The sequence below is a fragment of the Paramisgurnus dabryanus genome, chromosome 9 (assembly GCF_030506205.2).
Source record: "Paramisgurnus dabryanus chromosome 9, PD_genome_1.1, whole genome shotgun sequence".
Lineage (NCBI taxonomy): Eukaryota > Metazoa > Chordata > Actinopteri > Cypriniformes > Cobitidae > Paramisgurnus > Paramisgurnus dabryanus.
This window is the reverse complement of record NC_133345.1, coordinates 11,204,186-11,230,479: the sequence shown is the minus strand read 5'-3', so window position 1 is coordinate 11,230,479 and position 26,294 is coordinate 11,204,186. Positions and strand designations below refer to the sequence as shown.

Below are 26,294 nucleotides of genomic sequence, written 5' to 3'. Positions count from 1 at the left end.
CAATCTGATGTTCCCGGTGCTGTAATGACATCCTCTCCAGAGTTGTTCAAATTCCATGGAAGCTACATTCACACACGTACACACATCACATTCATGTAAACATACACACACAGGCCTCTGTTCTGGTATGAAAGGCATGCTGTATCCGAGTATAACGACACTGGAATGGTCATGTCCCAGAAAGCAGGATGAGATCATGACTGTGAAGTTTAACACTGTGTCCTTACCAGACACGACATGACAGACCAATCAGTACAGTACATGAACTTTTTAGCATCGGATTTGTTCTGTGTTTCTGAACATCCATAATCAGATGTTGATTCTGGTCAATACTTAATATACAAGAGGCGCATGAGTTTAATCCAGTGACTTTCAGTGTGTACTGTAAGGGACTACTGTGTGCCATGCCTCAAAATGAGAATTCAGACAAATGTTGCATCACTCAACACTCAACAACAATGTTGGGAACAGTGTGTCTCTTTATACTCTCTACAATATTAGTAAACAATGACCATGTTAACAAGCCCTCTCATAATGCAATTATTATGGGATCTTGACTATATTGCGATTATACTTTACCTCATGTAAACACAATACTTTGATAAAAATAATGTAATTAAGCTCATAATCGCAGCATGTATAATCATATTAAAACAAGTGGGGTACGCCATTTTTAATAGCAGTATGCGACCATGTAAACACTTTAATCGCATCTATACCACACTAACTGAAGTGCATGTGTGTTATTGTCCCGCACCTTAAGTATTTTAAACTCGACAAAGTTATCCCTGAACTCTGTCAACACGACTTGCTGTCAGCAGCTGGGTTCCCACACCTTAGTTAACTTTAAATTCAAGGACCTTTCAAGGACTTTCCAGGTCCAATACCCTCAAATTTAAGGACTAAATGTGGGGACACATTTCAAGTGAGAGCAAGGTTACATCGTGTTACCTTTTAAGATACATTGTAACAGTTCCCTTTCGAGGGAACTCGCGTTGCATCACAGCGGTGACACTTTGGGGACGCCTCCAGGGGTAAGTGCTTCTGAATGTGTATATCAAATTCAACCAATGGTGAGGCTTAACAACAAAGACAAGGTGACGCGGGAGCCAGGAAGTATATTGCTATCTGAAATATTGCCAAAGACGGCGTTACATGGACGCAGGAAGTATGGCAAAGGAGACGCAGCGTCTCATTCCCTTCTCAGGGAACAACAGTTACATACGTAACCCGAGACGTTTTCATGTGTCAAACACAACTATGCAAAAAAGCATTTTGGTATGAATCAACATTCGCATACAGAAGATATAATCATTTAAAGCGAACAGTCTAGCATGTGTGCTTAAAACATCTAGAAATATTTATGATATTATCCTACACTACACATGGAATGATATGGATTGTTTCCAGAAAACTTCTTGCCTAAAATAAATGTAAGCACTTTCAATGACTTGTATATATGTATGTATATTTTCAAAAACTTCCCAGGGTCTTAAATTCCCCCCCCCCAGATTCACAAACTTTTAAGGATTTCAAGGACCAGTGGGAACCCTGCAGCAGTCATCAGAAACAGCTTAAATAGTGCAACAGCAGCGTATAAAACCGTTACAGGCACTATCATAATCTTTTTTACGGCACCGAATAACGAAATACGTCCATAAGAACGTGTTTGTCATTTAATGCAAGTAAATTAAACCAGTGGACAGTATATGTGAGTTCATCATTTGTGCTCTGCATTGGGCTTTGTGTGAATAAAAAGCACAATTGTTAGCGAATAATCACAAAACAAAAACTGCGTGTAAACAGGAGTGAAGAGGACAGCTGCAGTCATGTAAACATCTTACTGCAATTAAGTCCTTACTCTGATTATTGGAAATAATTGCATTATTAATGCACATGTAAACGTAGTCATTACCAATTGAAAAGGATCAGCGAAATAAAGCTGATTTTTGGAACGAGGGAGTGAGACCCGCAAAGAAAAAGAGAAAGAGAAACAGCCAGCTGCTTTCAAGTTACATAAGCATACTGCAGAAAATGAGTGGAGGGAGTGGAGTGGCATGCTCGGGTTTGTTTTGCTCCAGTATTGTTCTAGTAGCGTGACTCGGGCTCTCTCTGCACAGACTGTACAGACCACATATCAGAATAAACATCAGACAAATGTATGCAGCAAAAAAAAGGGTTTTCTTTTTCCTTTACAATTATTATATTAAATCCCAGAAACAGAGCTTGTGGAAATGAAAACCTTATTTTTTCCAGGAGGTTGTCCGGGTGCGTGCACATATCCAGAAATGATGAGAACAATAACAAAGTGAGCTTTACTAGTAACTACATGACTCACTGACAGAGAGACAGACAGACAGACAAATGTGCAGCAACAGCAAGTAGCAGACAGCATACAAACATGCCAAGAACACAACATGTGACACACCAAGATAAACACAGAGTACTCTATAATGAAGCACAACACCGCAACAATAACATTTTGATAAACTTTTCAAATCTTTCTATACTCAGTCCAAAATGTGAAGTCTCAAACCACAAAAACCGAGAACAAAAAGCAGATGTGTCCTAGCACAGGGGTTTTCAAACTTTTTGATGGTAGGAACTAGGGATGTACTTTGGATGTACCAATATATCGGCCGATGATGCTTCTCAATAGATTACAGTGAAATGCCGCTACATCCAAAGACTCAATATGGGCTGCAGAAGAAGAACCATTACACACAGGTATCACACGCAGCTCCATGAAATGTTTTAAACATATATTTATATTGCTGTTCTTGAAACCTTTTCAGGTATTTTCCTGATAATAAAGAATATGTATAATGATTATGTTTGACGTGTGTTATACACGACTCAAACAAACAGTGATTTCAGATCGATAAGGACTTACTGATCAAAAGCCGTAGTACATGAAATCGCTGTGCATAATATCGGCTGTACAATTCAGAATAGTTATTGGCCACATATTATTAGTGTATAGTGCCATTTATTGTCACATCCCAAGTAGGGATGCACCGATAGGATTTTTTTTGGGCCGATACCGATTTAAACAGACAACTTCTGGCCGATACCGATACTAAACACTTGTATACAATACAATACATTTGGTCTATAGCTAGTTTATTTCTGCATCAAATAATTTTTACTGAACATGGATTGGATCTAATTAACATTCAACTGACCAAGATAATAAGAGAGGCACAAATTAAGCTAAAACAAATATAATAAGACAGCATGACAACCTTCAAAGGCGGTTTTTGCTATTCAGCATTTATTTTATTAACAACATTAACTCATTTTTTTTTGTTTTACATATAATGGTTTTCCTTATGCATTTAATTAATAAACAATCGGTATTGGCCTTTCTCGAGCTATTGCCGATATGCCGATGGTTTCAAATTCATCAAAAATCGGCCAATAAATATCGGCGGCCGATACATCGGTGCATCACTAATCCCATGTAGGAACCCCACATAAAATTAAACTTTTAAGCAGGACTCCTTTCTCCAATGTGTGTTTATTTTTTTAATCAAGAAACATTTCAACTGTGCTAGATAAATAGTAACTGTGATACAAAATAATATAAAATAAATTATTGGCTACACATAGATTCATCACAATTTTTCCTTTGTCTTTTTTCTCTTGAAATGGGGAACCTTCTGGGCAATCTGGATCCCAGTTTGAAAACTCAAACCTAAAATTCTGTCCAAGAATAAGCATAATGGAATGTACGGAATGGAATTTAAGAATGATAATCAAAAAGAATTAATAATGAAATAATGAATAATTAACTTGGTGTGATTACTACAAGAATTAAAATTAATTGAATTTGTATCTCATTCAGACTAGGGATGGGACGATTACTGGTTTCACTATTAACCACAATAAAATGTCCTGACGGTTACTATATCTGCCGGTTACGGCTACTTTAGCTCAATGTCATGAGAGCACGATGGATTAAAAACAAATGTATACATCAATCATAAAAGCAATGTGTTCAGTTGGTGATTGTGTGAGAAACCTCTTTCTAATACAAGCAGAATTAAAATTTAAAATTACCGGTTAAAATTTAATTATCATTACAACCGTGTTTGATTACTGTGATTTTAAAAAACTTGCGGTAAATCCTGTCCAGCAAGAATCAGTTTGATGCAGGCGCGCACATGCAAGACATTTAAGGGATAATGTATTGTATTAATTCACTGTAAACTTATTAGACAGATTTATTTATTTTTTTCACCACAGAAATAATTTCAGGGACATGAAAGATTAAATGTGACATTCAAAAATAAAACTTGTTCAAATGTTTTTAGTGTGTGTATCAGTTCTTTTTGAACATTTCCATCTCATTTGAACAAAACCATGATAATATTGATAACCGTTAGTGATGCACCGATGTATCGGCCGCCGATATTTATCGGCCGATTTTTGATGAATTTGAAACCATCGGCGTATCGGCAATAGCACGAGAAAGGCCGATACCGATTGTTTATTAATTAACTGCATAAAGAAATCCATTATGTAAAAAATGAGTTAATGTTGTTAATAAAATAAATGCTGAATAGCAAAAACCACCTTTGAAGGTTGTCATGCTGTCTTATATATTTTTTGGTTAATTTGTGCCTCTCTTATTATGTTGGTAAGTTGAATTTTAATTAGATCCAATCCATGTTCAGAAAAAAAAAATTTGATGCAGAAATAAACTAGCTAATAGACCAAATGTATAGTATTGTATACAAGTGTTTAATATCGGTATCGGCATCGGCCAGAAGTTGTCTGTTTAAATCGGTATCGGCCTAAAAAAATCCTATCGGTGCATCCCTAATAACCGTGATAACTTTGGTCACTACAATCATGATATGAAATTTTCATACCGTCCCCTAATTCAGACTACAGTCATACAACCAAACCATTTTCTTTTCCAAAAAGATATATCACACTTCATGCTTCTAAAAACTACCTTACGATGTATTGAAGGTCATAGATCAGACAAAAACAAACCCGAGGTCTCTGCTCTATAGTCCGTTATCATCACCTGCTAGTTTATTTTGACACAGAAGCCAAAAAACTGTCTACTGGGTTATTTTCATTCCATTCTTTTAACAAATTATATTAGTTCCATCCACCTTTCAGCATTAGCAATGTAGTAAACATTATACTACCTCCAAAAACACACATCTTACATCGACCCCACACACACATAACAGGCTCTAACTCCATATCTGCACACCCTTATCCCAACAATTTCCTGCACTATGTAGTGTCCTCTAGGGCACAATAACAGTAGGGAAGAACAGAAACACAACTTAGACTCATTTGTGGTCTCCAGCTCACCTTTTTTTTCTTGTGACAATGAGGACATCGTTAAAGAGGAAGAAATAGACATGCTGTCGAGACGTCCTCTTGGAAAAGATCCCATTTTCCTCTACGTAAGCCGTCAATTCCCCACGCTTTACCATCCAGCGAGAGGACGACACCAGTGGGAACGGCTGCAAGAGACGAAGTGTAAAAGACGACAATGTTAGCCAAACAGAATCACTGTTTCAATGCAACACTAATGAAATGAAGACGTGTACTGATATAGACATCATGATCAAATATTTACAGTGGTATAAATAAGTGTTTGATAAGCAAAATGCAAATAAAACATTTCAGAGAGGGAGAGATGTGTTTTTGTTCATTTTGATTGCGTAAACCGAGAGTGCTTGAGGTCATGACACATAGATATGATTTACATTTCTCTACAAAACAAATGTCACATTTTTCAGAAAGTTTTAAAAGGTTCAAGACCATAAAACGCATAAATTCAGTCAAACCTTTGACTGGTGTACATATATGTCATTTTGTGGCTGCTGTACTTACATCTTTAGTAACTACTGCAGTATAAGGAATACATTTACTTACATTCCTTCATTTTTGTTGTTAAATATATATTTAATTTATCAATTATATTTTGTTTTACAGTATCTCATCTCATACTTCATATCATACTCATATATATGAGGTATATAAAGGTGGCCAAATATAATTTCAAAATCTTCATTCTTTAAATCTTAAAATAACTTTTCCCAATTCTGGACATTGGCTATTATTTGCTTTTCAATTATTACACGCGTTTATATTGAATATTTAAAATTACTTAGCACATATTGTATTGCCAGAATGCACGCCCCTCTATTCCATTATGACATTTGAGTTCAGCTGTATATGTATGCGTGGTGACTGGTGTGAGACCAGCTGACCTTCTAACAGCTGGAAAGAGCAAAGTCTTCTGATTATGCAGAAGCCTCCAGACATCTGCTAGCACCAAACGTGCCAACAGGACTTTCCCACAGTCCTCACTCACACAAGCCCATGAATTATGAGTACATTTGTGCAAGTGTCCAGTACATTACAGTGCGCTTACAAAGGGAGTCAAACACGTGTGCACACATACAGTTACAGTAAATACCCACTTGCTTCCGATGCACTATAAAGGTTAAGGTACGCTTGCAAAGAATGTAAAGGGTTAATCGCATGATTAAAGAGATGACAGTGTGAATTCGTATTAATCCCTGTGAGAAAAAATTGCAGATAGCTGTGTTCACACAATATCAAACCAGATCCCTTCCCTCTGCACGTCTTTGAGGAGAGCATGCTGGATTAACTTCTCAAGTGACTGGGATTTGTACAACTCAGTCAATTTGAGTAGGATCTCTGCTGTGATGTGGACGCTAGTGCAAACACAATAAAGTGCTTTGTGGTAAAGTTCAAAGACTGCTCAACAGAACACAGTGTTTAGCAGGATATTACTTAAGAGCAGAGGAAATATGTATAATAGTGGGAAACTATATGCGTAGTAAGATGCATCTCTCTGCAGATGTTTTTAAAAGCTCGTCATCAGCTGGTGTTAGAGACTCATTGTCAGCCAGATACCATAAAGTCTTTTAAACCTGTCTTACAGCTTTATGGGTGTTGTCAAAAAAAAACAGCACACATTTTTCTTTAGATTTAGGGATTAAGAACCAGTTTTATTATTGTTCTAAATTTTCTTTTTATAAAGTCATTGTTTCACCAATGTGGACTAAATGCCGGACTAAAATACCCTGTTAACATTCAATACATTGCTATTAAGAGGTAGCCCTATAACGCAAATAAATGTACCGTAATATGTAGATAGAAATCGTTTTAGAAATTGAGGTGTGAGATTCAAATCTAAATTTAATGACAGACTGGGGTGTAGTGTGATAAAAATAGACAACACTTCTTATTGTTATACTCACTTGTTGCACGTAACAACAAACATACAATGCAACTGGTGTAGTCCAGCATACAAACAAAACACTATTGTAATTTATTGACTTAACTGCAAGACATTACTTGCGTGCAACTTGAATAGGCCAAGAACAGGCTGTTATTGTGTTATATTGTGTGACACTTAAGTGCAATTACTGAGATGCTGCTTTTTTGACAACATGTAATTGTATTTGTTATCAGAACAATATTGAACTTACTTTCTATCTACAAATGCATGTTTGTATTGATTTGAATCCACTTAGAAACAGTTTTTCCTTGCAAAAGGTCTGTATTTGTTATAAATAAGCTAATAACATAACAATGCTTCAGTACATACATGTGACAAGTAGCTGTGTAATAAACGGGATAACATACAGCCAGATATTGTTGGAAATAAATCCCTTCAGGGTGATACAAGACCCCTTCACTTCATGTCAGGGCTTGATCACTCTGCCTGGGATTTATTCTGCAATAACAACCAGCAAGCTGTATGTTATTCCTTACTTATTACACGGCTCATTGCAATGCTTAATTCTGATTGGCCAGTCACTACATTTGCAGGTTTGTTATTCCTAGATAACAACCGCTCAAAACTAATAAGACACAGTAACCCATGCTGCAAATCATTTTGACAGAAACAGTTTATTATTACAAAAAATGATATATAAATATATAAATTAACTCTTTCCTCACCATAGACAAGTTAACTCGCCAATAACTTGTTAATTAAGAGAAAACGCTTCCCTGCCAATGACGAGTTTTTCCAGCAATCCGTATTTACGCTATTGTTCACCAGGTGGCACTCTTACCCAACTTATAAAACCTGGAAGTATTCCCTTAGGGCAAACAGTTAAAACTCTGTGTATGTTTTGATAATCAATCTGAATCTGATCTCTATCAAAAGTCCTTAAAAAAAAAACAAAAAAAACAAACGCAATATTTTCAGCTTTTTTTAATAAAAAATGGTGGTATTTTGAAGAAACCTACCCATATTTAAGAGGTGATAAAAAGAGAATGAATTTTGTTTTTAAGCAGATCGTCTGTTCTTTCATTTTATATATATATATATTATGTTTATATATTTAAAGCAGAACATTTTCTGGAAGGCATTAACTTGTGTGAAAATCATAAAAAATGATGGTGCTGGTTGGAACCCTTTTTTAAACGCTGGTCGGGAAAGAGTTAATATATAACATTATATTTACAAATGATAAGTTTAATTAACGCTTCGCGTTGGGTCCTGATTACTCTGTATGGGCTTATTTCTGTGATAACCATTGGCTGCCAATAAATTATCCCTTACTTATTACATTTTGTACACAGCTTTTATTATTCATAGGTAGTTCGATAGATTTTTTACAGAACTGGAATTGGATTCAAGATAAACACAATCCTTCTTACCTTTATTTTAAACTCCAGCTGGGAATTGATGGTGTACATCATTTCGGTTCTCTCCATGGTACGAGCACCCTCATTACATTTCCTCACAAGCTGAATACACACACAAAAAAAAAATAAGGTGATTAAATCCCTCAATACCTTTCAGACATCACTTAAAGTGAAGTGGTAATTTCACCTGTTTCCCCTGTAATGTCTCACCTTGCTGACAACATGCAGAGCTTTCTTACAGGCTTCATAATAGGGAGAGTCTTTAGGCGTCTTCTGGCATATGGTCTACAAAAGAAATCCCCAAAAATAGTTTCATTATAAATGATTATTGAAGTCTTGGTGCTACAATATGTACACTGCCATTGCTATGTAACAGACTGTGTCCTGATCAGACATGTTTTATTTTTCTAATGACGTTTTGAAACACTTTCTCTCTAATCGTGTTCTCAAACTTTTTCTTAGAAAAAAATTGAGCTTGAGTTTAACTTGTTCCCGAGTCATGTGAAGGGAGAGAGAGAGAAAACTTTCTCATGCTCAGAGCCAGTCAGCTCTGCTGTACTGTCCTAAACTAAGAAACCCACAATCAGGCTCAGGGGATCCACTAACAAAGTGACAGAAGGGTGGGAGGATGAAAAAGTGAAAAGCGATTTACAGGAAGGACTGAAAATGAAATCCTGAGCAGTGAGTAAAGAGAATAGAGATGTTTCTAGGTCATCTTTGGAGCGGCTTCCCTCACATTATATTACATACACAAACCTCTTAAGACAGGAAAAGACATACAGGAAAGAAAATGAACTGTGAAATTTAATAAAATGATCTCAAAACCAACCCAAACCTTATACAATTAGCTGAAATATGACAAAAATAGCAGAAATACAATAAAAAAGAAATATCGAATGCAGTAAAAGGTAAGGATGATGGGAAATAAAAACCTTTTAATACCAGATGGGAGTGGGAATACAAAAAGAAAGTATAACGTAAGAGAAAGAAAAACAAGGAGTAGCTGGGGACTTTAATTAGATTAATGTGCTGTGTTACATAACATTGAAAGTCCTCCAGATCAAACTCATGGACACAGAGATGCCGCTAATGTTGATAAAGTTAAGCTAGAAGTTTTTATGCATACGTGAGGGTCAGCATACAGTGTGCGTGATGCAAATCTCTTCACCAGAATTGTACACGCACTGCTTGATTTTTGTAAACGCACGTACTTTGTATGCGTAGGGAGTGCATGCGTGTTCAGGAGAATTAAAGGGACATTCCACTTTTTTTGAAAATTTGCTTTCAAAAGTTAAACATTTGATTTGTACCATTTTGGAATCCATTCAGCTGATCTCCGGGTCTGGCACTAGCACTTTTAGCATAGCTTAGCACAATCCATCGAATCTGATTAGACCATTAGAATCATGCTAAAAATAAACAAAGAGTTGGGATATTTTTCCTATTTAAAACTTGACTCTTCTGTAGTTACATTGTGTACTAAGACCGACAAAAAATTAAAAGTTGCGATTTTCTGGGAAGATATAGCTAGGACTACACTCTTATTCTGGCCTAATAATCAAGGAGTTTGCTGCCGTAACATGGCTGCAGGAGGCATAGTGATATCACGCAGTGCCCGAATAAAGTCCCCTGCTATTGAAAGTAACAGCCCAGTCTCACGAAATTTCGTTATATAGTCATGTACTTTTTTCATGATATTATCACAAATTTCCGTGTTTTTTCGTGATCGTATAACAAATTCGTAATAACTGTTTTCGTGTGATTATCACGTATTGGTTGCTCAACTGTTTTGTCCTATTTACTTACCATTGTCGCTTCGGTTTGGGGTTAGATTTACATAAAATGACATCCCTACCCAAACCCAACTCTAACCCTAACACCAGGCGACACATAAAAAAATAAATCAGAAGAAAATTGAATAAACCAATGTATAAAGTGACATTCTAATGCAAACACCAAATCTAACCCTAAACCGAAGCGACAATGGTTTAAAAATAGGAAAAAGCAGATGAGTAACCAATACGTGATAGTCACAAGAAAACAGGAATTAGTTATACGATCATGAAAAAACTCGGAAATTCGTGATAATATCACAAAAAAAGAATAAAAAAAATACGTGACTATATCACGAAACCTTGTGAGACTGGGTAAAAAAGTAACCAAGGGGACTATTTTTTTGCGGGGCGGTGCTTAATATCACTACGCCTGCTGCAGCCATGTTACAGCAAAGTCCTTGATTATTTCGCCATGATGAGTATAGTTCCTAGCCTTATCTGCCTAAAAAGTCGCGACTTTTTCATTTTACATTGACCGTAGTAAATGATGTAACTAAAGAAGAGTCAGGAAAAATAATCAAAACTCTTTTATTTTTTAGCGCAATGATCTAATCAGATTCAATGGATTGTGCTAAGCTATGCCAAAAGTGCTAGCGCCAGACCCGGAGATCGGCTGAATGGATTTCAAAACGTTAAGAATCAAATGTTTAACTCTAGAGGAGCTGGAAAATGAGCATATTTAGATATTTAAGTGGAACGTCCCTTTAAGTATGTAGCCCAGGAGATGCATTTTTTTTTCCCTAATCGAACCTCTGCGTACAAGTACAAGTAAAAAACTAAATACACACCAGGCTTAAGAGTTCATAGGGTGTAAGCAGAGTTCACAAGCTGGGTCTAAGGGTTCAAGGGTTAAGATAAATGGTTATCGGCACTCACATCCATCAGCAGAGGCAGCCGCGTGACTCTCTGCATGGGAAGGATGAGGAAGGAGATCATGGGAAGGTTCCGGCAGTCTGTGTGGGCTTCAATTCGCGTGAGCACCTCCTTAAAGGACACGCTTTTGTTTCTAAAGAGATACATAAAGTGTTATACTAACAGCTGGTTGTAGAATGTCATGTGATCACAAAGATGAAGCACTGTTTTGGTGCACAAAGCAAAAAAAAATTCTAGGAGAAGTTAAGAGAGGAAATCTGATCTCTACCCAGGAAACTCTGTTCTGTGCGAAGCTAAAAGGTAGAATGCACAGATCAATATCAGGCAAGGGAATGATAAAGTGCATATGTATTATTAATCAAAGCAATAAAATAATAACATATGCACACAAAGTCAATATCACATTACAGTTCTCATGTGGCTGAATTGCATCTGTTCAAATTGTTTGTGTATGATAAGATTTTGAAAAATATGTTCAGCCCTGCTTCGGGAAGGGGGGAGGTTGTAAAGCACTAACAATATTTATTTTGAAAAGGGCAATATTATGAAACTGAATTGGTTCATATCGCATAGAAGCAAAATTAACTGATTGTGTCGCTGTACTCACAAAAGTTTCTGTAGAGTTCTTTGCTGGTACACTTCATTGGAGCAGTACGTCACATAGGGGTCAAAGTTTGTCTGGGCATGTCTTATTACAATATCACTTATGTCATCGATTGCAATGTTCTGCTGGTGCCGATCCTCAAGTTCCTTAAAGAACCTAGAAGAGGGAGGAATGAAAGATGGGAGGAGAAAAGGAGGGACAAGGAGAGAAAACAATTGCGTGAGACATTAACATTTGTAAGATACCTGTCATAACAGCGACACGAGTCAGGGACTGTTATATGCAGGGAGCAGCCTGTTTAGTCATTACACATGTATGCATGCGCAAGCATGCAAATATGCAACACAAAGCCCGGAAGCTGTTCGAACACCTCTTTCCATAGCTCGCAATCACATCAGAGTACAGGACGTCCCGCAGTCCCACAAATGACCAACGAGGGGATGGCAAAACTCAATGCTTTCCACGTGATCACACATACGCATGCTCCTCCTGACAGGACACACACGCATTACACATTATGACCCATATATAGGGTATTCCCAATACAATGATCTAGAGGATGCAGCTCAGAGCCATCTGTGGTGAAACCCAGCGTGACCTTTGCTTCCAGTACCTTACAATACAACACAAAGTCACAACCTAAAGGCTAAATCTAGAAGTAATGTCAGTCAGGCTGTTAACACAGGGCAATGACCCCAGACCCTTCCTACAGGTGTTTGTAGCCCTTCAAGTTTCCCAGAGAAACCAGAGTTAATTGATGGATTGGAATGAAGAACTAAAAATACATTTACATGAATGGTGATCATCAAAAATAGTCAGCATAAGTTGTGTTTTTGCAAAAAACAAAAGTCTACTTTTTAAAAAGGTTAGCATAGTTTAGGTGGTAATATTGCTTTGTCAAGGTGTGTATTTTTGTGTGAAAAATGAACAGGCTGATAAATGATTTACAGTACAATGTGGCAGACACACAATAATCAGCAGATCCAACAAGAGGACAAACTCTGAAACTTAACTCCTTCCTTTAACAACCAAACACAGCAATAAAGCGAACACAACAGAAGCATCTGAGCTATTTTATACAAGCAAGCTGTCATACTTTATAACCCACACATATGCACATAGACAAATGCAGTGGGACATTTTAGAAATGTTTTGCAGTCCTGCTCTGCTGGCAGCTCTAACAAAAAACAATTCTGGAACAGAATCAAGGCTACTGTATTTGTAATAAAGTATCTCAGCATGTTGGTGTGTGGTTTATCTGTATCGTAAGCCGCAGTAGTGTCCGTTTAATAAAAACGATCATGTCATTTTTCAGATCAGGGCTCATAAGGCATCTGAGAGGAAAGTCCCATTATATGGACTATATCCAGATGGTTTCAAAGAAACGATATCCTCATGTTTTCAAGGAAACCATCTGGATTAGACACTGCCAGACAACAACATCACTGCAGTAGTCTTGACTATGTCATGTCAACAACCGAGAGATTGATAGGTAGATAAAACAAAATCTTATTTGAACGCCCATGTTTTTTCCTGGAAATGACGCAACAATGTTATTCCGTGAATTAAGTTCTGCGTCTTATAATTTTGAATATATTGGAAGTTTGTAAACTGACAGACTGATGACATTATTGTGTCAGTAACAGACAAAAACAAGTACCAGCATGTCACAATGTCTTCCTGTGGTTTGCAGGGAATAATTCCACTTTCAACCTAAACAAGGTCATACCTGGGAAAGACAGAAATTTCCTTTTTCGACCGTAAGCGATATATTTACTGGAGTGAGTGTGTGGTTCTTGAGAAATAAAATATCTGGCTATACCAGTAATTCAAAAGAACATACATCCATTCATTGTTTACAAGAAAACATGGAGGAAGGAAGGACATTGTTACGAAAATGATGTAAGAAAATACTGATATATGTGAGTATCATAATATTTAGTTTGGCAATACTAAAGCGATTCTCAAAAATGCGATATATATATATATATATATATATATATATATTAATCATAAAAGATTCATGGCAGTTGTTTCATTTGGAGTTTACATCCCGACTAATAGATAACATGCTTCCTATCTTTGAACTTAAACATTGACAGGAAGTACTAACATAAGGGCATGCAACAAATTGTTTTGCTATGGTGGTGTTTTGTCAATGACAGCATTCATAAAATTATATCCTATTATATTCCTAAAAGAGGAAATATCCCACTATATCGCCCCACTTCACATATCACAATGTGCCGCAACATATTGCATCACAACCTTTTTATTGTGATATGCCCTGGATATAGTCCACAGCCCTCCTAATGTAAAATGTGCTAACTGGGCTCGATTAAACTCACTATAACATTCAACTATACAGAGCATGTACTCAATAGACATAATTTTTTAAATCTAATTTCATTTAAAATTATCACTTAATGCTGAACTTTATTCCGTTAAATGCCATCTCCTTAAAAAATGAGATGATGATAAAATATATCAAATGCTCTCGACGCGTATTGCTTCAAATTTGCTTAATCCCGGCCTCAGGTCATTTAAAAATACCAGTTTGTTAGCAGAATCCATTAAGAGCCTGATAAAAATGCTCATTTATAAGAAAACATGTCGATGCACTTGTCAGGGTTTTGCATTTGAGCTCTTCACATATAAAACATTTTAAATACAGTTCACTAATTCTATCCAAGAAAGTTGCTGAGGAAAAATTTGCCTGGAGTTTAAGTGCCTTCTTAACCTCAAGTTGCTCCAGTGGGACCGTCCCTGTTACTAATGAACTGTGGGTCTGTTTGGATTAAATTTTGTATTTTATCTAATGCTACTTATGCTTATTACAGTACATGTAGGTGTGTTCATAAAAATACAATCTCCCAGTCACTATTATGACAGTTAACATATGCATACACATACCCATATGTGTTTGGTTATATGTGTCTTGACTCCATAATCCTGTGGTACAATAGTTAGAATACTGTTGGTTTTTGCAGCTGGCATTAATGACTGAACAGTGTTTCCATTCCTTAAAAGGCACACCCAGAATCAGGTTAAAGGAGTCATGCCATGAAAAATGATAAGAATTTTGCATGAACTTTTGAATATAAGAGTCTGATGTACTAAAAGATACATCAGATATCAAGATTTCTTCCTCACTTCACATATCACCTACAGAAATTAAGCTGAAAAGTTGCTGTGTTCTGAAATTGTTGGATTAAAAATAACATTTAATTTAATTTACAGCCCTATGGAAACATCACAACATAAAGGTCTAATCATTTTTATAAGTAGTACCAGTCAATGTATGCTACAATATAGACCGTTTCAGCGGTAACAACATAAACACGCCGCTGTCGCGGTCCGCACGTAACTTCCGGTAAACTCCGCTAATAATAAATAACAACAAATTCTTTAAACATAGTTTATTTATATAACAAGCAAACAAAACAACACATAGATTACCTAGGAAACCAAAACATTTGTTATTTTCGACGAGGCATTTGTTCAAGAGATCAGTTTAGCAACTAGTCAGACCATTAAAAAAACGAAACCGGAAGTAAGGTTCGGATCCAGACGTGTATCACGTGCGTCCGATGAAACCATCTATAGGCCTACTGTAGTCTTTCCATAATTGGCTGTGAAATGCGACTTACAGAATAACGTTCACACAGCCCCTTTTCAGACACAACACAGGTTTAATAAGAGAGCCAAGGTTTAATAACCAGACTGTGTGTTGAATGCAGTTACCCAAGGAGTTCATTATGTTTTACTAGAGCGGTGCTCACTGCCAGACGTCTTTAAATGTATGAGAATGCAGGAAAGTCCATACAAATGAGCCTGACCCCCTCACCATCCTTCTCTTCAATTTTGCCTAAAGCTCCAGTTTATGACACCACTCCCATGTCTATCGCTAGTGAATATTTAATAAAATCAGTGGAAAATTTGAGTGCTTTATCTATCATTCTAGACTACTAGACTTTGATCATCAGGTATAAATGTACACTGGTCACAGAAGTGAACAGCTCTGATGGACATTCATGAAGACAAGCAGACCTGGGCTCATCAGAGCTCTGCATGTTTACAGGAGGGAGATGTTACAGTGCAGAGGAAGTACAGAAGACATCTCTCTAACCCATATACATACAGCTGGATGATTAAAGCTAACCCATAAAAACCAATGCTTGTGCATGTGGGCAAGCTTTATCTGTTCAAAAAAATTTGCTTCCTAAAAAGCCCACACACATATAACATGACATCACTTGCACTGTGAAAGACAGCAGCACTTGGCCGCATGACGGTCCAGTGTTTTTTCTACAGATATGCTGGAAAACACTAAACACAGCTTTCAAAGTTATCAGCTTTACTGACTTATTAGATATGTGCATAAATATCCCAGTGTTAGCTTGGATACTCATAAATTTGGCTAACAGTCTCTAACTGGATTGTGCTGTTTCTCAGAGTATCTGAGAAAGTAAAATCATTTGTTGTATTCCTAAAATACAGCCCTGTGCTTCTCTCATAGGTCAGCAGTGGCAATTCCTGTCTGCAGGGCATTACAGCTCCATGCACAACAGAAGATGTGTTCACGAGGATGGGCAGATGTGGGTGTCGGGATGTAGCATAGACAGCAAAGACGGGAAGCACATAAAGCATGCATGCATACACAATATAAGTTATCTGAACATACACTGTTCCAATTCTGGTTGTGTAAAAAGGCGATGTCCTGTACCAGAGCCATAGCAAATAAAAATATTCGCTGCACAAAAAGCCGTCATGTTCATTTCGGAGAATAGCGTGTACGCGCATCACACCGCATGCGGGGACGCGCGCCACATGGCCGAAATGAGAAAGACGTGGTCCGGACCGTCACTGTCTGGAGGATAACTAGCCAGTTGATAAAACACGTGTCCGTGAGAACTGTAAGTGGACTTATGTTTTGGGTTTTTATCACTTTATAACGCAGCTATTCCCATTAGAGGTATCTGCTAAAAACATTAAAATTCATTAATAATCTAGTACGTATGTGCTCATTTTATGTCATAGTTTCTTTAAAATTAAGTTTTATTTGAGTGTTTTAAAAATAAATATTTTATTTATTTACTATATTAAAATATTTTTAATATTTTTGATTGCCACACCCTTGGACCCAACCACCCGCCCAACCCTACCACCTTGACTAACAAATTTCCTGCGGGAAACCCTGCAGTCTATTTTCTCTTGGGAAGTGGGGAAAAAAAGGATAACAAACCCAAGTAGGGCTGCAACAAGGATAACAAACCCAAGTAGGGCTGCAACTAACGATTATTTTCATAATCGATTAATCAACTAATCAGATAAAATATAAATATTTACTTAAACTAGGGTATTCATGTGTAGAAGTGTGATTTCTTAAAGTAAAAGTGAGCTTGCTTGTATTAAGAAACAGCACCTGACTTTAATTATAAGCGCACAACTCGCTTGCACTGTATGAAGAAACAGCATCTGCCTTTGAGTGCACAGCTTGCATTGTATGAACAAAACGTGACTGATTTTGAGCAGGCAGCTCGCGCTGTATGAAGAAACAGCACCTGACGCGTGTGCATGTTGGCCGACGGTGGTGTGGGAGAAGTCACAGACCAACTAATCGATAATGAAATCTGCTAACAACGAATGTCATAATCGATTTGTATCGATTATTTGTTGCAGCACTAAACCCAAGTTCTCAAACTTAACACAAAAACGTTAAAATCTGTACCTTAAACTGCTAGGCAACTGTTTGAGAACATGCTACTCTATATTTTTTTTTATTAAACACAGTAATCAATTTCAGGAAAACATACAGTTAATAAATCACCTCACATATTCAACAAGCACTGACAATCTCCAATTTTTGTCCAAAAAAAAAAACATTCCCATGAAAGATCAAGTAACCTTGCATGCCCGAACAAGACAGCTCGACCAAGTTCTCTGATTTCAAACTGAGAAACCAATTTAGTCTAAACTTTATTAGGGTATTAAATAGGGTGTCTTCTTAGGACAACCCGTCAATCTAACAGTGATTTCAACAGGCAAACAGGGAGTGGCATACTGTAGTTAATCAGTTCCCTTACAGTAGATTGCATCTGATGAGCCGACAGCTTGCTGTACAAATGTAAAAGCTACTCATTTATCTGCTTCTTGCAAAATGTATCTCAGGTGCAAGGTTTTATTCAGCAAAGAGCTCTTACTTTTTGCTTGACTCACAGACGTCTGCTATGTTGGAGAAGAGATGGTGATGGTCCGTTTTGTTAATGGTCCCCCTAAGCTCATTTGAGTTCTTGAAGAGACGGACGAGGATCTCCAGACTGTGCAAGTAACTGTGCTCTGATGAGATGACCTCAAATATGGCCTGCAGAAGAGAAACCATGAATTTTACCTTAAGAAATGCACACTGGTGACTACACTTAAATCAATTCAGATATTATGCAGCTCATTTCTAAGAGATCTGTATTTTGACAAAAAGCAGGATAATATCAGGTGGCAGTTAAAAGGAGCTGATTAACATGCCAAACATATCTGACTAATCTAAAAGACATTGAGAATTTGAGATCCAAATGGTTACTAAAATTCCTCAGATCAAACTCATTTATCTATGCAAGAAAGTTTTCCCATCCATAATGTCTAAATAATTGGTTTTGAAAAATGCTTTGCACAAATCCAACTATAACAAGTTCCTCTTACTAGATATGTAGACACACAGGCAAATATACAGTTTATTGAATGATGAAGCATAAGAACAAGAAAAACACTGGCAGAAAAAGAAAACCAGTTAGAAAAAAAGAAAAGGTGAAGGTTGACATGTGGAACGTTACCTCTTGTTTCTTTCTTTCTTCTTGACTTAACTTCTCACACAATCCACTTTTTTTAACCTGGGACAAATTGAGGATAAGCATCTCATTATTTTGAAAAGAAACTAAGTGTTTATAAGACAGCAAGACACACTTTGATTTGTCTATGTATACATGATGTGGTCCTGCTGTGTGTTAAGCAAACACTGCATCAGACAAACTATTAAATAAATAAATAATAAACCGAACTGATTCACGTTTTCACCACCAGTCTACCACTCTTTCAATAATGAACTCCCCTAAACAGACCCATTCATAGAGAAGAATGTTAAGTTGTATATACAAGTGCGTGTGCACAGCTCTTTGAATCAAGATGTATGGTTTGTGGTTTCTGAAAATATCATCGGTATGATTGGAACTACCAAATAAATATACACATGGTCTTGTGCGTGTGTGCGAGTTTGTGCAGCATAAGGGCGTGATGCTAACCAAACAAATCTTAGCAACTGTACTTGTAACTTGCGTCTGCTCAATTCACCAAATCTAATTAACCTTATCATGCTTCCTCCGGGGAGACTGCAGACACCTGAGGCACATTCTAACAATTCTTACCCAGGTCACAAAAACAAGAAAGTGAAGGCACAGTAGCGTACGGGCCAAAGAAAAGTAAATCTACACTCAAGCAAAACCTTCTTGGGTCCTTTTATATCAAACATACCTATCACACTGTATACACAGAGGAAATCAGGCTGGGCCCTAAAAACTGGTTTAGATGACCAGACCAGAAGTTTGCATGGTAAAGAAAGGTTCTTGATTTAATTTCATTTATTATACATCCATAACCTTCTGATGCAGATTACAGAAACTACAGAAATATACAGTTAAGATGTTTTCTAGAATTTCATTTTGAGTTTAAAGTGCAACTGTGAAGGACGCAAAATAAGTAAGAGACAAACCAGTAACTCCACCCAGAAATGTTCAGACCTGAAACTGGATTTTGTGCAAAAGCTGCCAGAAATGCCAAATAAGAACTGACTGGAAAGAGATAATGTTACATAACATGCAAATATTGTCTCTAAACACCTCTCCCTGTTTTGAGAGAATCGAAACGCTTTTGAGAAACCACATACCGTACAACTAAAATGCAAAGTCAGCACCGAGTTGTGATGAAAGCATTTCATGAAACATGTTTGGCTAAGGGTAGTAGATAAATCGAATGTTACATTACGATGCATTTATGATGAAATGATCTAGTTATTGTTATTTGTACATAACCAAGGAATCCAGCAAATCCACCTTGAGTTTTTCCAGTAACACCTGTAATTTTATAAATACAAAAGTCATAGATAATAACTTTTCAAAGGCTAAAACATTATATACTGTATGATTGTCTGCTCTGGTATGTCAGAATATTAAATTTTAATATTTATTATACATTAGTAACATTTTAGATTTTTAGGTGGTTTTGTCTAATAGTACCATAATGATGGTCAAGGCTGTCACCCATCAAAATTCAATTCTTCAATTGATTGTATTCACCTGACTTCCATTGATTTTTTGTTCACAAATGAACGCGCCTTTACTGCCTTGATAAAAAGTCCACATCCTTCTGCAAAATCACAAAGTAAACCACCTTACCCGAAATCATCTACTTTGAGGTTGTTATATTCTTTCCCTTCCTCCTTTCACACAACATCTTTTTTATGTCTTTTTCTTTTAGTGTCCCTGATTATCACTTAGATGTTTTCTCTTTAGATGTGCTTCCACTACTCCCATCTCTCTCTCTCTCTCTCACTCTCACACGCACGCACATGCACACACTGGTGGCTGTTTGTTCATTAATATAGATTGCTTCTCTTTTAATCTGCATCAGCACATTCCTGCTTCAACATTCCCAAATATTAGTAAATAATAATATGCATACTGTATATTCAAAATTGCATTATAGCCTTCCGGACTTGATTACGCAATTCCATGACAGGAGTCAGCACACTGCTTCATCCATCTACATTTTCCTCATTTTTCCATGAAGAAGAATTCTCTGGTATTGGCGCCTTGCCTGACCATGTCCCAGCAGCCTAGCTTCTCCCAGCCCACTCTTTTTCTCCTTCCCTCCCACGTTCGGATAAAGCCCACCTGCTTTCTCTCTCTGCATGCGAGACAGGCTGGGACACCCAGCACAACAGGGCTGGACAACATTCTTGTACCAGCATTCCCAAACACTGCAACAGCAGAGTATTTGTCTTGGAGCTCATAAACAAACAACCAGTTGTGTCAACCATACAAACGTAGATGTCCATCAAAACTCAACAATGTTAAAGCCAAGCCCTTGTGTGTTTATCTGTTTCCACGGTTCCTCACCACACTGAGTTGACTCCAGGAGGTCCGTATGGGTCTGAACTGGACCACAATGCCATTATCTGGCTGGGGCTCTTTGGGCTCTGCATCCTCATCTGAATCATTGTGTAGGGCTTTCTCTTGGTAGTTCTGGTATAGAACTTCATCCTCTGAAAGAAAAGAAACATTATGAGACTGTAAAAACGGTATTTATTTTTAAAATGATTACCTACAGTGAGTGGCCCGTCTAAACCAGACTTTGTCATAAGAATTAACATTCATGAAAGATCAAAGCAAAGTTAAGTGCAGAGCACACAGAAATGGAGGATGTTCACCTATAGTCTCAGCTATACGTAAACAGCACATAGACAAGTCTGCTGGCTGACCGATGCTTACCCCCACTGTCAAATGTCCGCTGTCTCGGCAGGCCTTTCTTCCTCTCTGCACTCTGCCGGAAGCACAGGTGACTGATTAGTTGGATTTTACAAATAGGATTTTTAGGAAACATGAGTCCTCATTAAAAAAAGAAAGACAAAAACTGCTGAATTAGTTCATTAGTGTGATAATTCTGACACTTCTGTAAAGAATAAAGCATGGTAATAGTTATACCCAAAATGACACAGAATGTGTTTATCTTTATAACACAGACTGTAAGGAGTAATCTGAGTAATTATGTGATATGGATTTGAAAATGGTAAAATGTGTTAAACTAGACTGAGGGTACTAAACTCTTATTGGTAGAGAAATGCATTAAACTGTTTCCAAATCTAATTACAAATAAAAACAATGACACACAAGATAGGTGACATTGATTTCACACGGGAACTTTGTGGGCCAAGTACGTCACACATCAGTGTCTAAAGGGTTAGAGTTAGTCTTCCCTGTTTTCCTTTCTTTATAATAGGAATGAATTGGTGCCTTTATTGGGCTGTTAGGTCCACTAACTCTCTGTGCTGTGATTGTTAACACTGACCTGTCAGATTCTGAAGGATAGACTAAAGTAATGGGAGTCTATTGTTATTTGCATGCAACCTTTGACCCTAAAGATGACCTTTGTGCCTGACACGGTTAATTTGAGGGCAGTGATATTTGTGAATGGTTACAGACCTTCATACCTCTGTTTGAGGACAAAGTCCCCTACATTTCAATGTCAAATTAGATCCCACAAGCAATAAACGAACTGTGCTATCATTGTGTTACATTTCCCTAGGTAGTAAAAGTACTTTTGGAAAAGCGGCACAACTGTTTTACAAACAAGATCATTATCTTAGATACAACTGAAAGATGCAAACTTTCCTCTCTGTCAAACAGCAGTGAAATACAACACCTCTATAATTGCAAAATAATACCCTTTCTAGCATTTTAATAATACCATTAATAATTAATTTCAGAATACCTTGCTTTTAGTTGGACTCGGGCTAGCCGACATCTCCTTGTCCTCAGAAACACCTTTAAGTGCAGGCTGGGACATCCGTTTGGCTTTTGGGTCTGAAGATGGCACGTCCACGTCCACCCCACTGACCACTGCCCGGCGGTATGATTTCGAGCGCAAGCCTCTCGAAAGTAACCCTGCGTTCTCCTCTCCATCCAGCTCGTCACCTTTGCTGGCGGAAAAAGAAGACCCAGTCTCGAACATACTTCGAGGTCGAAAAGCACTTTTACCAGTGTCCAAAAACCCTCCTAGGCCTGCGCGCTGGGGCTGGTTCTGAGGTGGCTTGCATAAGCGCGTGTCACAGGCCAGACCCCTGGGTATGATCTGCTGGGTGCCCATCTTATGTGCTGCGGAACTGTGGGTGCTCAGTATGATTGGAGATGGGGGGCGCTTGCCATCAGAGCCCTGAGATGACCCTGAACCCTGCCGGTGCAACAGGACTCCCCCCAACCTCTCGGTGGGCGATGGTGTCCGGGGAGTAGGGGGGTCTGAGGGGATGCTAAGGCTGGAATTGAGGGAGGGGATGCTGGAGGTGGAACTGTGGGATGAGGAGCTGCGGGGTGACCTACGGACATCCTGAGATTGGGGTGAAAGATGGCGCACGGGGCTCTGAGGAGATAAACTTGTTGGTGAAACCATGTCCGTCGTTGGAGATGAATCCCCGAAAATAATCTGATCTTTTTGAGAAGTTAAGGTCAACTGATTTGAAAGACGCCTGAGAGGATCTCTTATATTCTTATTGTGCCAAACGCTAAGACCATTTCCATTCTTGGTTGGAGTCGGTGGTTTTGCAGGGTTAGTGGCTTCTGAATTTTTGTCATCCTCCGACTTTGCAAACTTTGCGAGCGAGAAGCGTCCATTAGACAAATATCCAATGCTGATGCTCCTTACCACCCTAGTCTTTTTTGTAGGTTTGTTCAGGGTGTGCTTCAGCACAGCAGGGTTTGATGGAGTGCTGCTGATCTTTTCAGCAGGTTGGGTGAGGGTGATGGTGCACCTATCATCCACAGGAAAGTCCGACCTGACAACTCTGTCCATTTGGTAACTGAGAGGTCTGGACTTGGGCTTCATGTCATTTTCGCTTCGCCTTTTCCACAGCGGAGTAATGTTGTTATTGGAAAGATCCACTTCGTTGCCGAAATCCATACCGAGTCCACTCATATCACTCAGAAATCATGCTGAACCGTGACTAAACTGAAACAGAGAGGTAAAAACTCAGTGGAAGGTGAACTGTGTTCTGAGAGTTTCGATCAGTCACTTATTAACAAAGTTCAAACGGCATTGCAAGTTTCTGACAGACTGCAAAAGTGTGTGAAGAAACAAACTTCAACTCCATTCTAGTAAAATATCTACTTAAAATCCAGAAAAAGGAAAAAATGTCACTATTTATGAGAGACTTTGATTATGTTGGATGTTTATGGAGAGTACTTTTGTAAAAACAGGCTATAATAAATCTCTGTAAGTTCCGCGCTTTGTAAAAGTAACAAACAAAAACTTTTAACGAAAGAAATGTTGCGTACCTTTATGTAAGGAATTATTATAATCCTTCTTGTCGCTGAAAATTCCAGTGTGGTCGTCGTGTGCTTTTTCCTTTTGAGTAGCGAACAATAAAAAAAAGTGCTTTAAACTGCAAATCTCTTACATCTCCTGGTGAAGTTCGCTGTCTCAGTCTCGAGTGCGTGTGTTTGTGTGTATGAGAGAGTACAGATTGACACTGACTGTAGAAGTGCAGTGAGTGAATAGTTTTTTTTTAATTTCATGCCGCACTACGCAGACCTATCAGCGCATCATAACAAAGTTCCGCGAGAGCGACTTAAAAGCTGTTCTTTTACTCGTTCTCGCGATACTTTAACGTCATTTGACACTCGCTCTGCGCAGTTTCGCACGAGTTCCCAAGTTCATGTGACGTCATGTGCACTCATTCGCACAAGCGGCGGTTTCAACTGCGACGCTGTCATTCCACGATTAGGGAGATGTTTTGTTTAGAGACGCAGAAAGAAGTTCGTATTTAATTTTTTTATCATTTTAGTTTATCTTTTCCAATCGTTTTAAACGACATTTTGATGTATATTTAATTCAAAGCATTCTGCGAAGTGCTAAATTGAGCCTATGTCAACGTAGGTTTACTCTGGGTTTGTTCCCACAGCCCAAAGACAGTAACTGGTAGGTGAATTGCCCCAACTCATGAATATAACCATAGATGCTGAAAATAAATAAAATACGAGAGCAGTGGATATTTAGCCCCATCTTGTGGTCTTTAACTGCATTTACAACGTATTCAAAAACCTGTTGGAACTTGATTGTCATTAATAATAATAATTATATAAATATTAATAATTATTATTTTTAGCCTATTATTATTATTATTATTATTATTATACGATATTAAGCATTGACATATTTTATTTACACTTAACTGGGACGAAGGTGCGGGGTACGTACACAGTTCTACCACTAGATGGCAATAATAAATATAAGCAATTGTATTAGTCTTTATTATATGGTGGTTTAATATGGTGTTGTTCAGATTTTAGACAATCAATTAGACAATTAAACAATTGATTTTACACTTAGATTTTAGCAATAAAATGTGAGTAACCGTGTTTTTATATGACAAATAAATTATGCTTTTAAAGTCAACTTACTTTGCGGATTTTGGAATTAGCAGTCTATGCTGAACAGGAAAAATAAGAAAGCATATATACAACATTTCTCTACGTAGTTTTACTAGTAGAGATAAGCCAGCAGTGACTGTTTTAAATTTGTAAGTTCATTACTTTTTAACCAAGAAAAAAACGTATCTTCTGCCTGAAAGTTTCAATCCAACCACAAGAGGGCAGCAGAGCACAAGTTTTCTCACCAGAAAAAAAAAACATATATATATATAAAATATATAGGCTATATATACACATAAGATTATAAAACACAAAAAACAATTACAAATAATATATAATAATAAGAGAGAGAAAGAGTGGGTTTATACCAAGACGTCAAATTTGTCAAGGGTACAAGACTAATGTTGACAATGCTGAGTTGTAAATAACCAGTTTTAACCAAATATTTCTCTTACATTTGTGCCCAACACTTTAGTATAATGTTCAAATATTTAACTGGTTCAAGTATGTTTGCATAGTAAATAGTGAAAAATACAATACACCAATAATATTGGCTAAACAATTTTAATTTATATAATCTCTGCACACACATGTCTGAGATCATCTTGCTGTGCAAACATGATTGTCAAAACAGTATATAGCAGGTACATCTGCTCAGACATTTCTTCCTAATTGGCATTAAATATTAAATCACCCTCCTAGTGCTACAAAAAACTGTTAACATTAATTTCTAATTTGACACATAGCCAAAGAGGTCAGAACACAACCTTTGAAAGTCATAAATATTAATGGTTAAAAGGTGCTGCATTGGTTTAAGGTTCACTGATTGTGAAAACTAAGTCTAAAAAAGTTTAAAAGATAAGCGTCTTGCAGCAATGACGGTGATGTTCATAACAATGCCATACTATACACTACACTACACCACAGTATATTATGCAGTATATCTGTTATATATATCATGGCCATTGCTTTTCCCCTCATTTTCACCATCCATAGATTTCACTCAGCCTTAAATAGCCATCTTGCTTTTGGTTTCATAGCTATCTTGCATTTTCTTCCTATACACCCTCTCCACATTATTCCAAAATTAGTCCACAGTGTCCAGGCTTGTAAATATCAAGTACCCAC

The 26,294-nt window shown here is 37.4% G+C and overlaps 1 protein-coding gene across 2 annotated transcripts in view; it reads right to left on the bottom strand.

Moving 5' to 3' along the window:
* The window catches only part of LOC135769762 (rho guanine nucleotide exchange factor 26-like), a 39,972-nt gene extending 15,719 nt beyond the window's left edge, over nt 1-24,253 (bottom strand). Inside the window, exons 1-11 of one of the 2 annotated variants that reach the window (XM_073815704.1) lie at nt 24,072-24,253; nt 22,516-23,745; nt 21,516-21,567; nt 21,144-21,289; nt 18,807-18,863; nt 18,183-18,343; nt 11,983-12,135; nt 11,379-11,508; nt 8,878-8,952; nt 8,680-8,769; nt 5,338-5,492 (exon numbers count right to left, since the gene is read on the bottom strand). In XM_073815704.1, coding sequence (XP_073671805.1) covers nt 5,338-5,492; nt 8,680-8,769; nt 8,878-8,952; nt 11,379-11,508; nt 11,983-12,135; nt 18,183-18,343; nt 18,807-18,863; nt 21,144-21,289; nt 21,516-21,567; nt 22,516-23,712 — 2,216 coding nt within the window. In that variant the 5' untranslated portion in view covers nt 23,713-23,745; nt 24,072-24,253. The remainder of the gene's footprint in view (nt 1-5,337; nt 5,493-8,679; nt 8,770-8,877; nt 8,953-11,378; nt 11,509-11,982; nt 12,136-18,182; nt 18,344-18,806; nt 18,864-21,143; nt 21,290-21,515; nt 21,568-22,515; nt 23,746-24,071) is intronic. The other variant, XM_065282965.2, reaches the window with a different exon arrangement.
* Nucleotides 24,254-26,294: the final 2,041 nt, after the last annotated feature.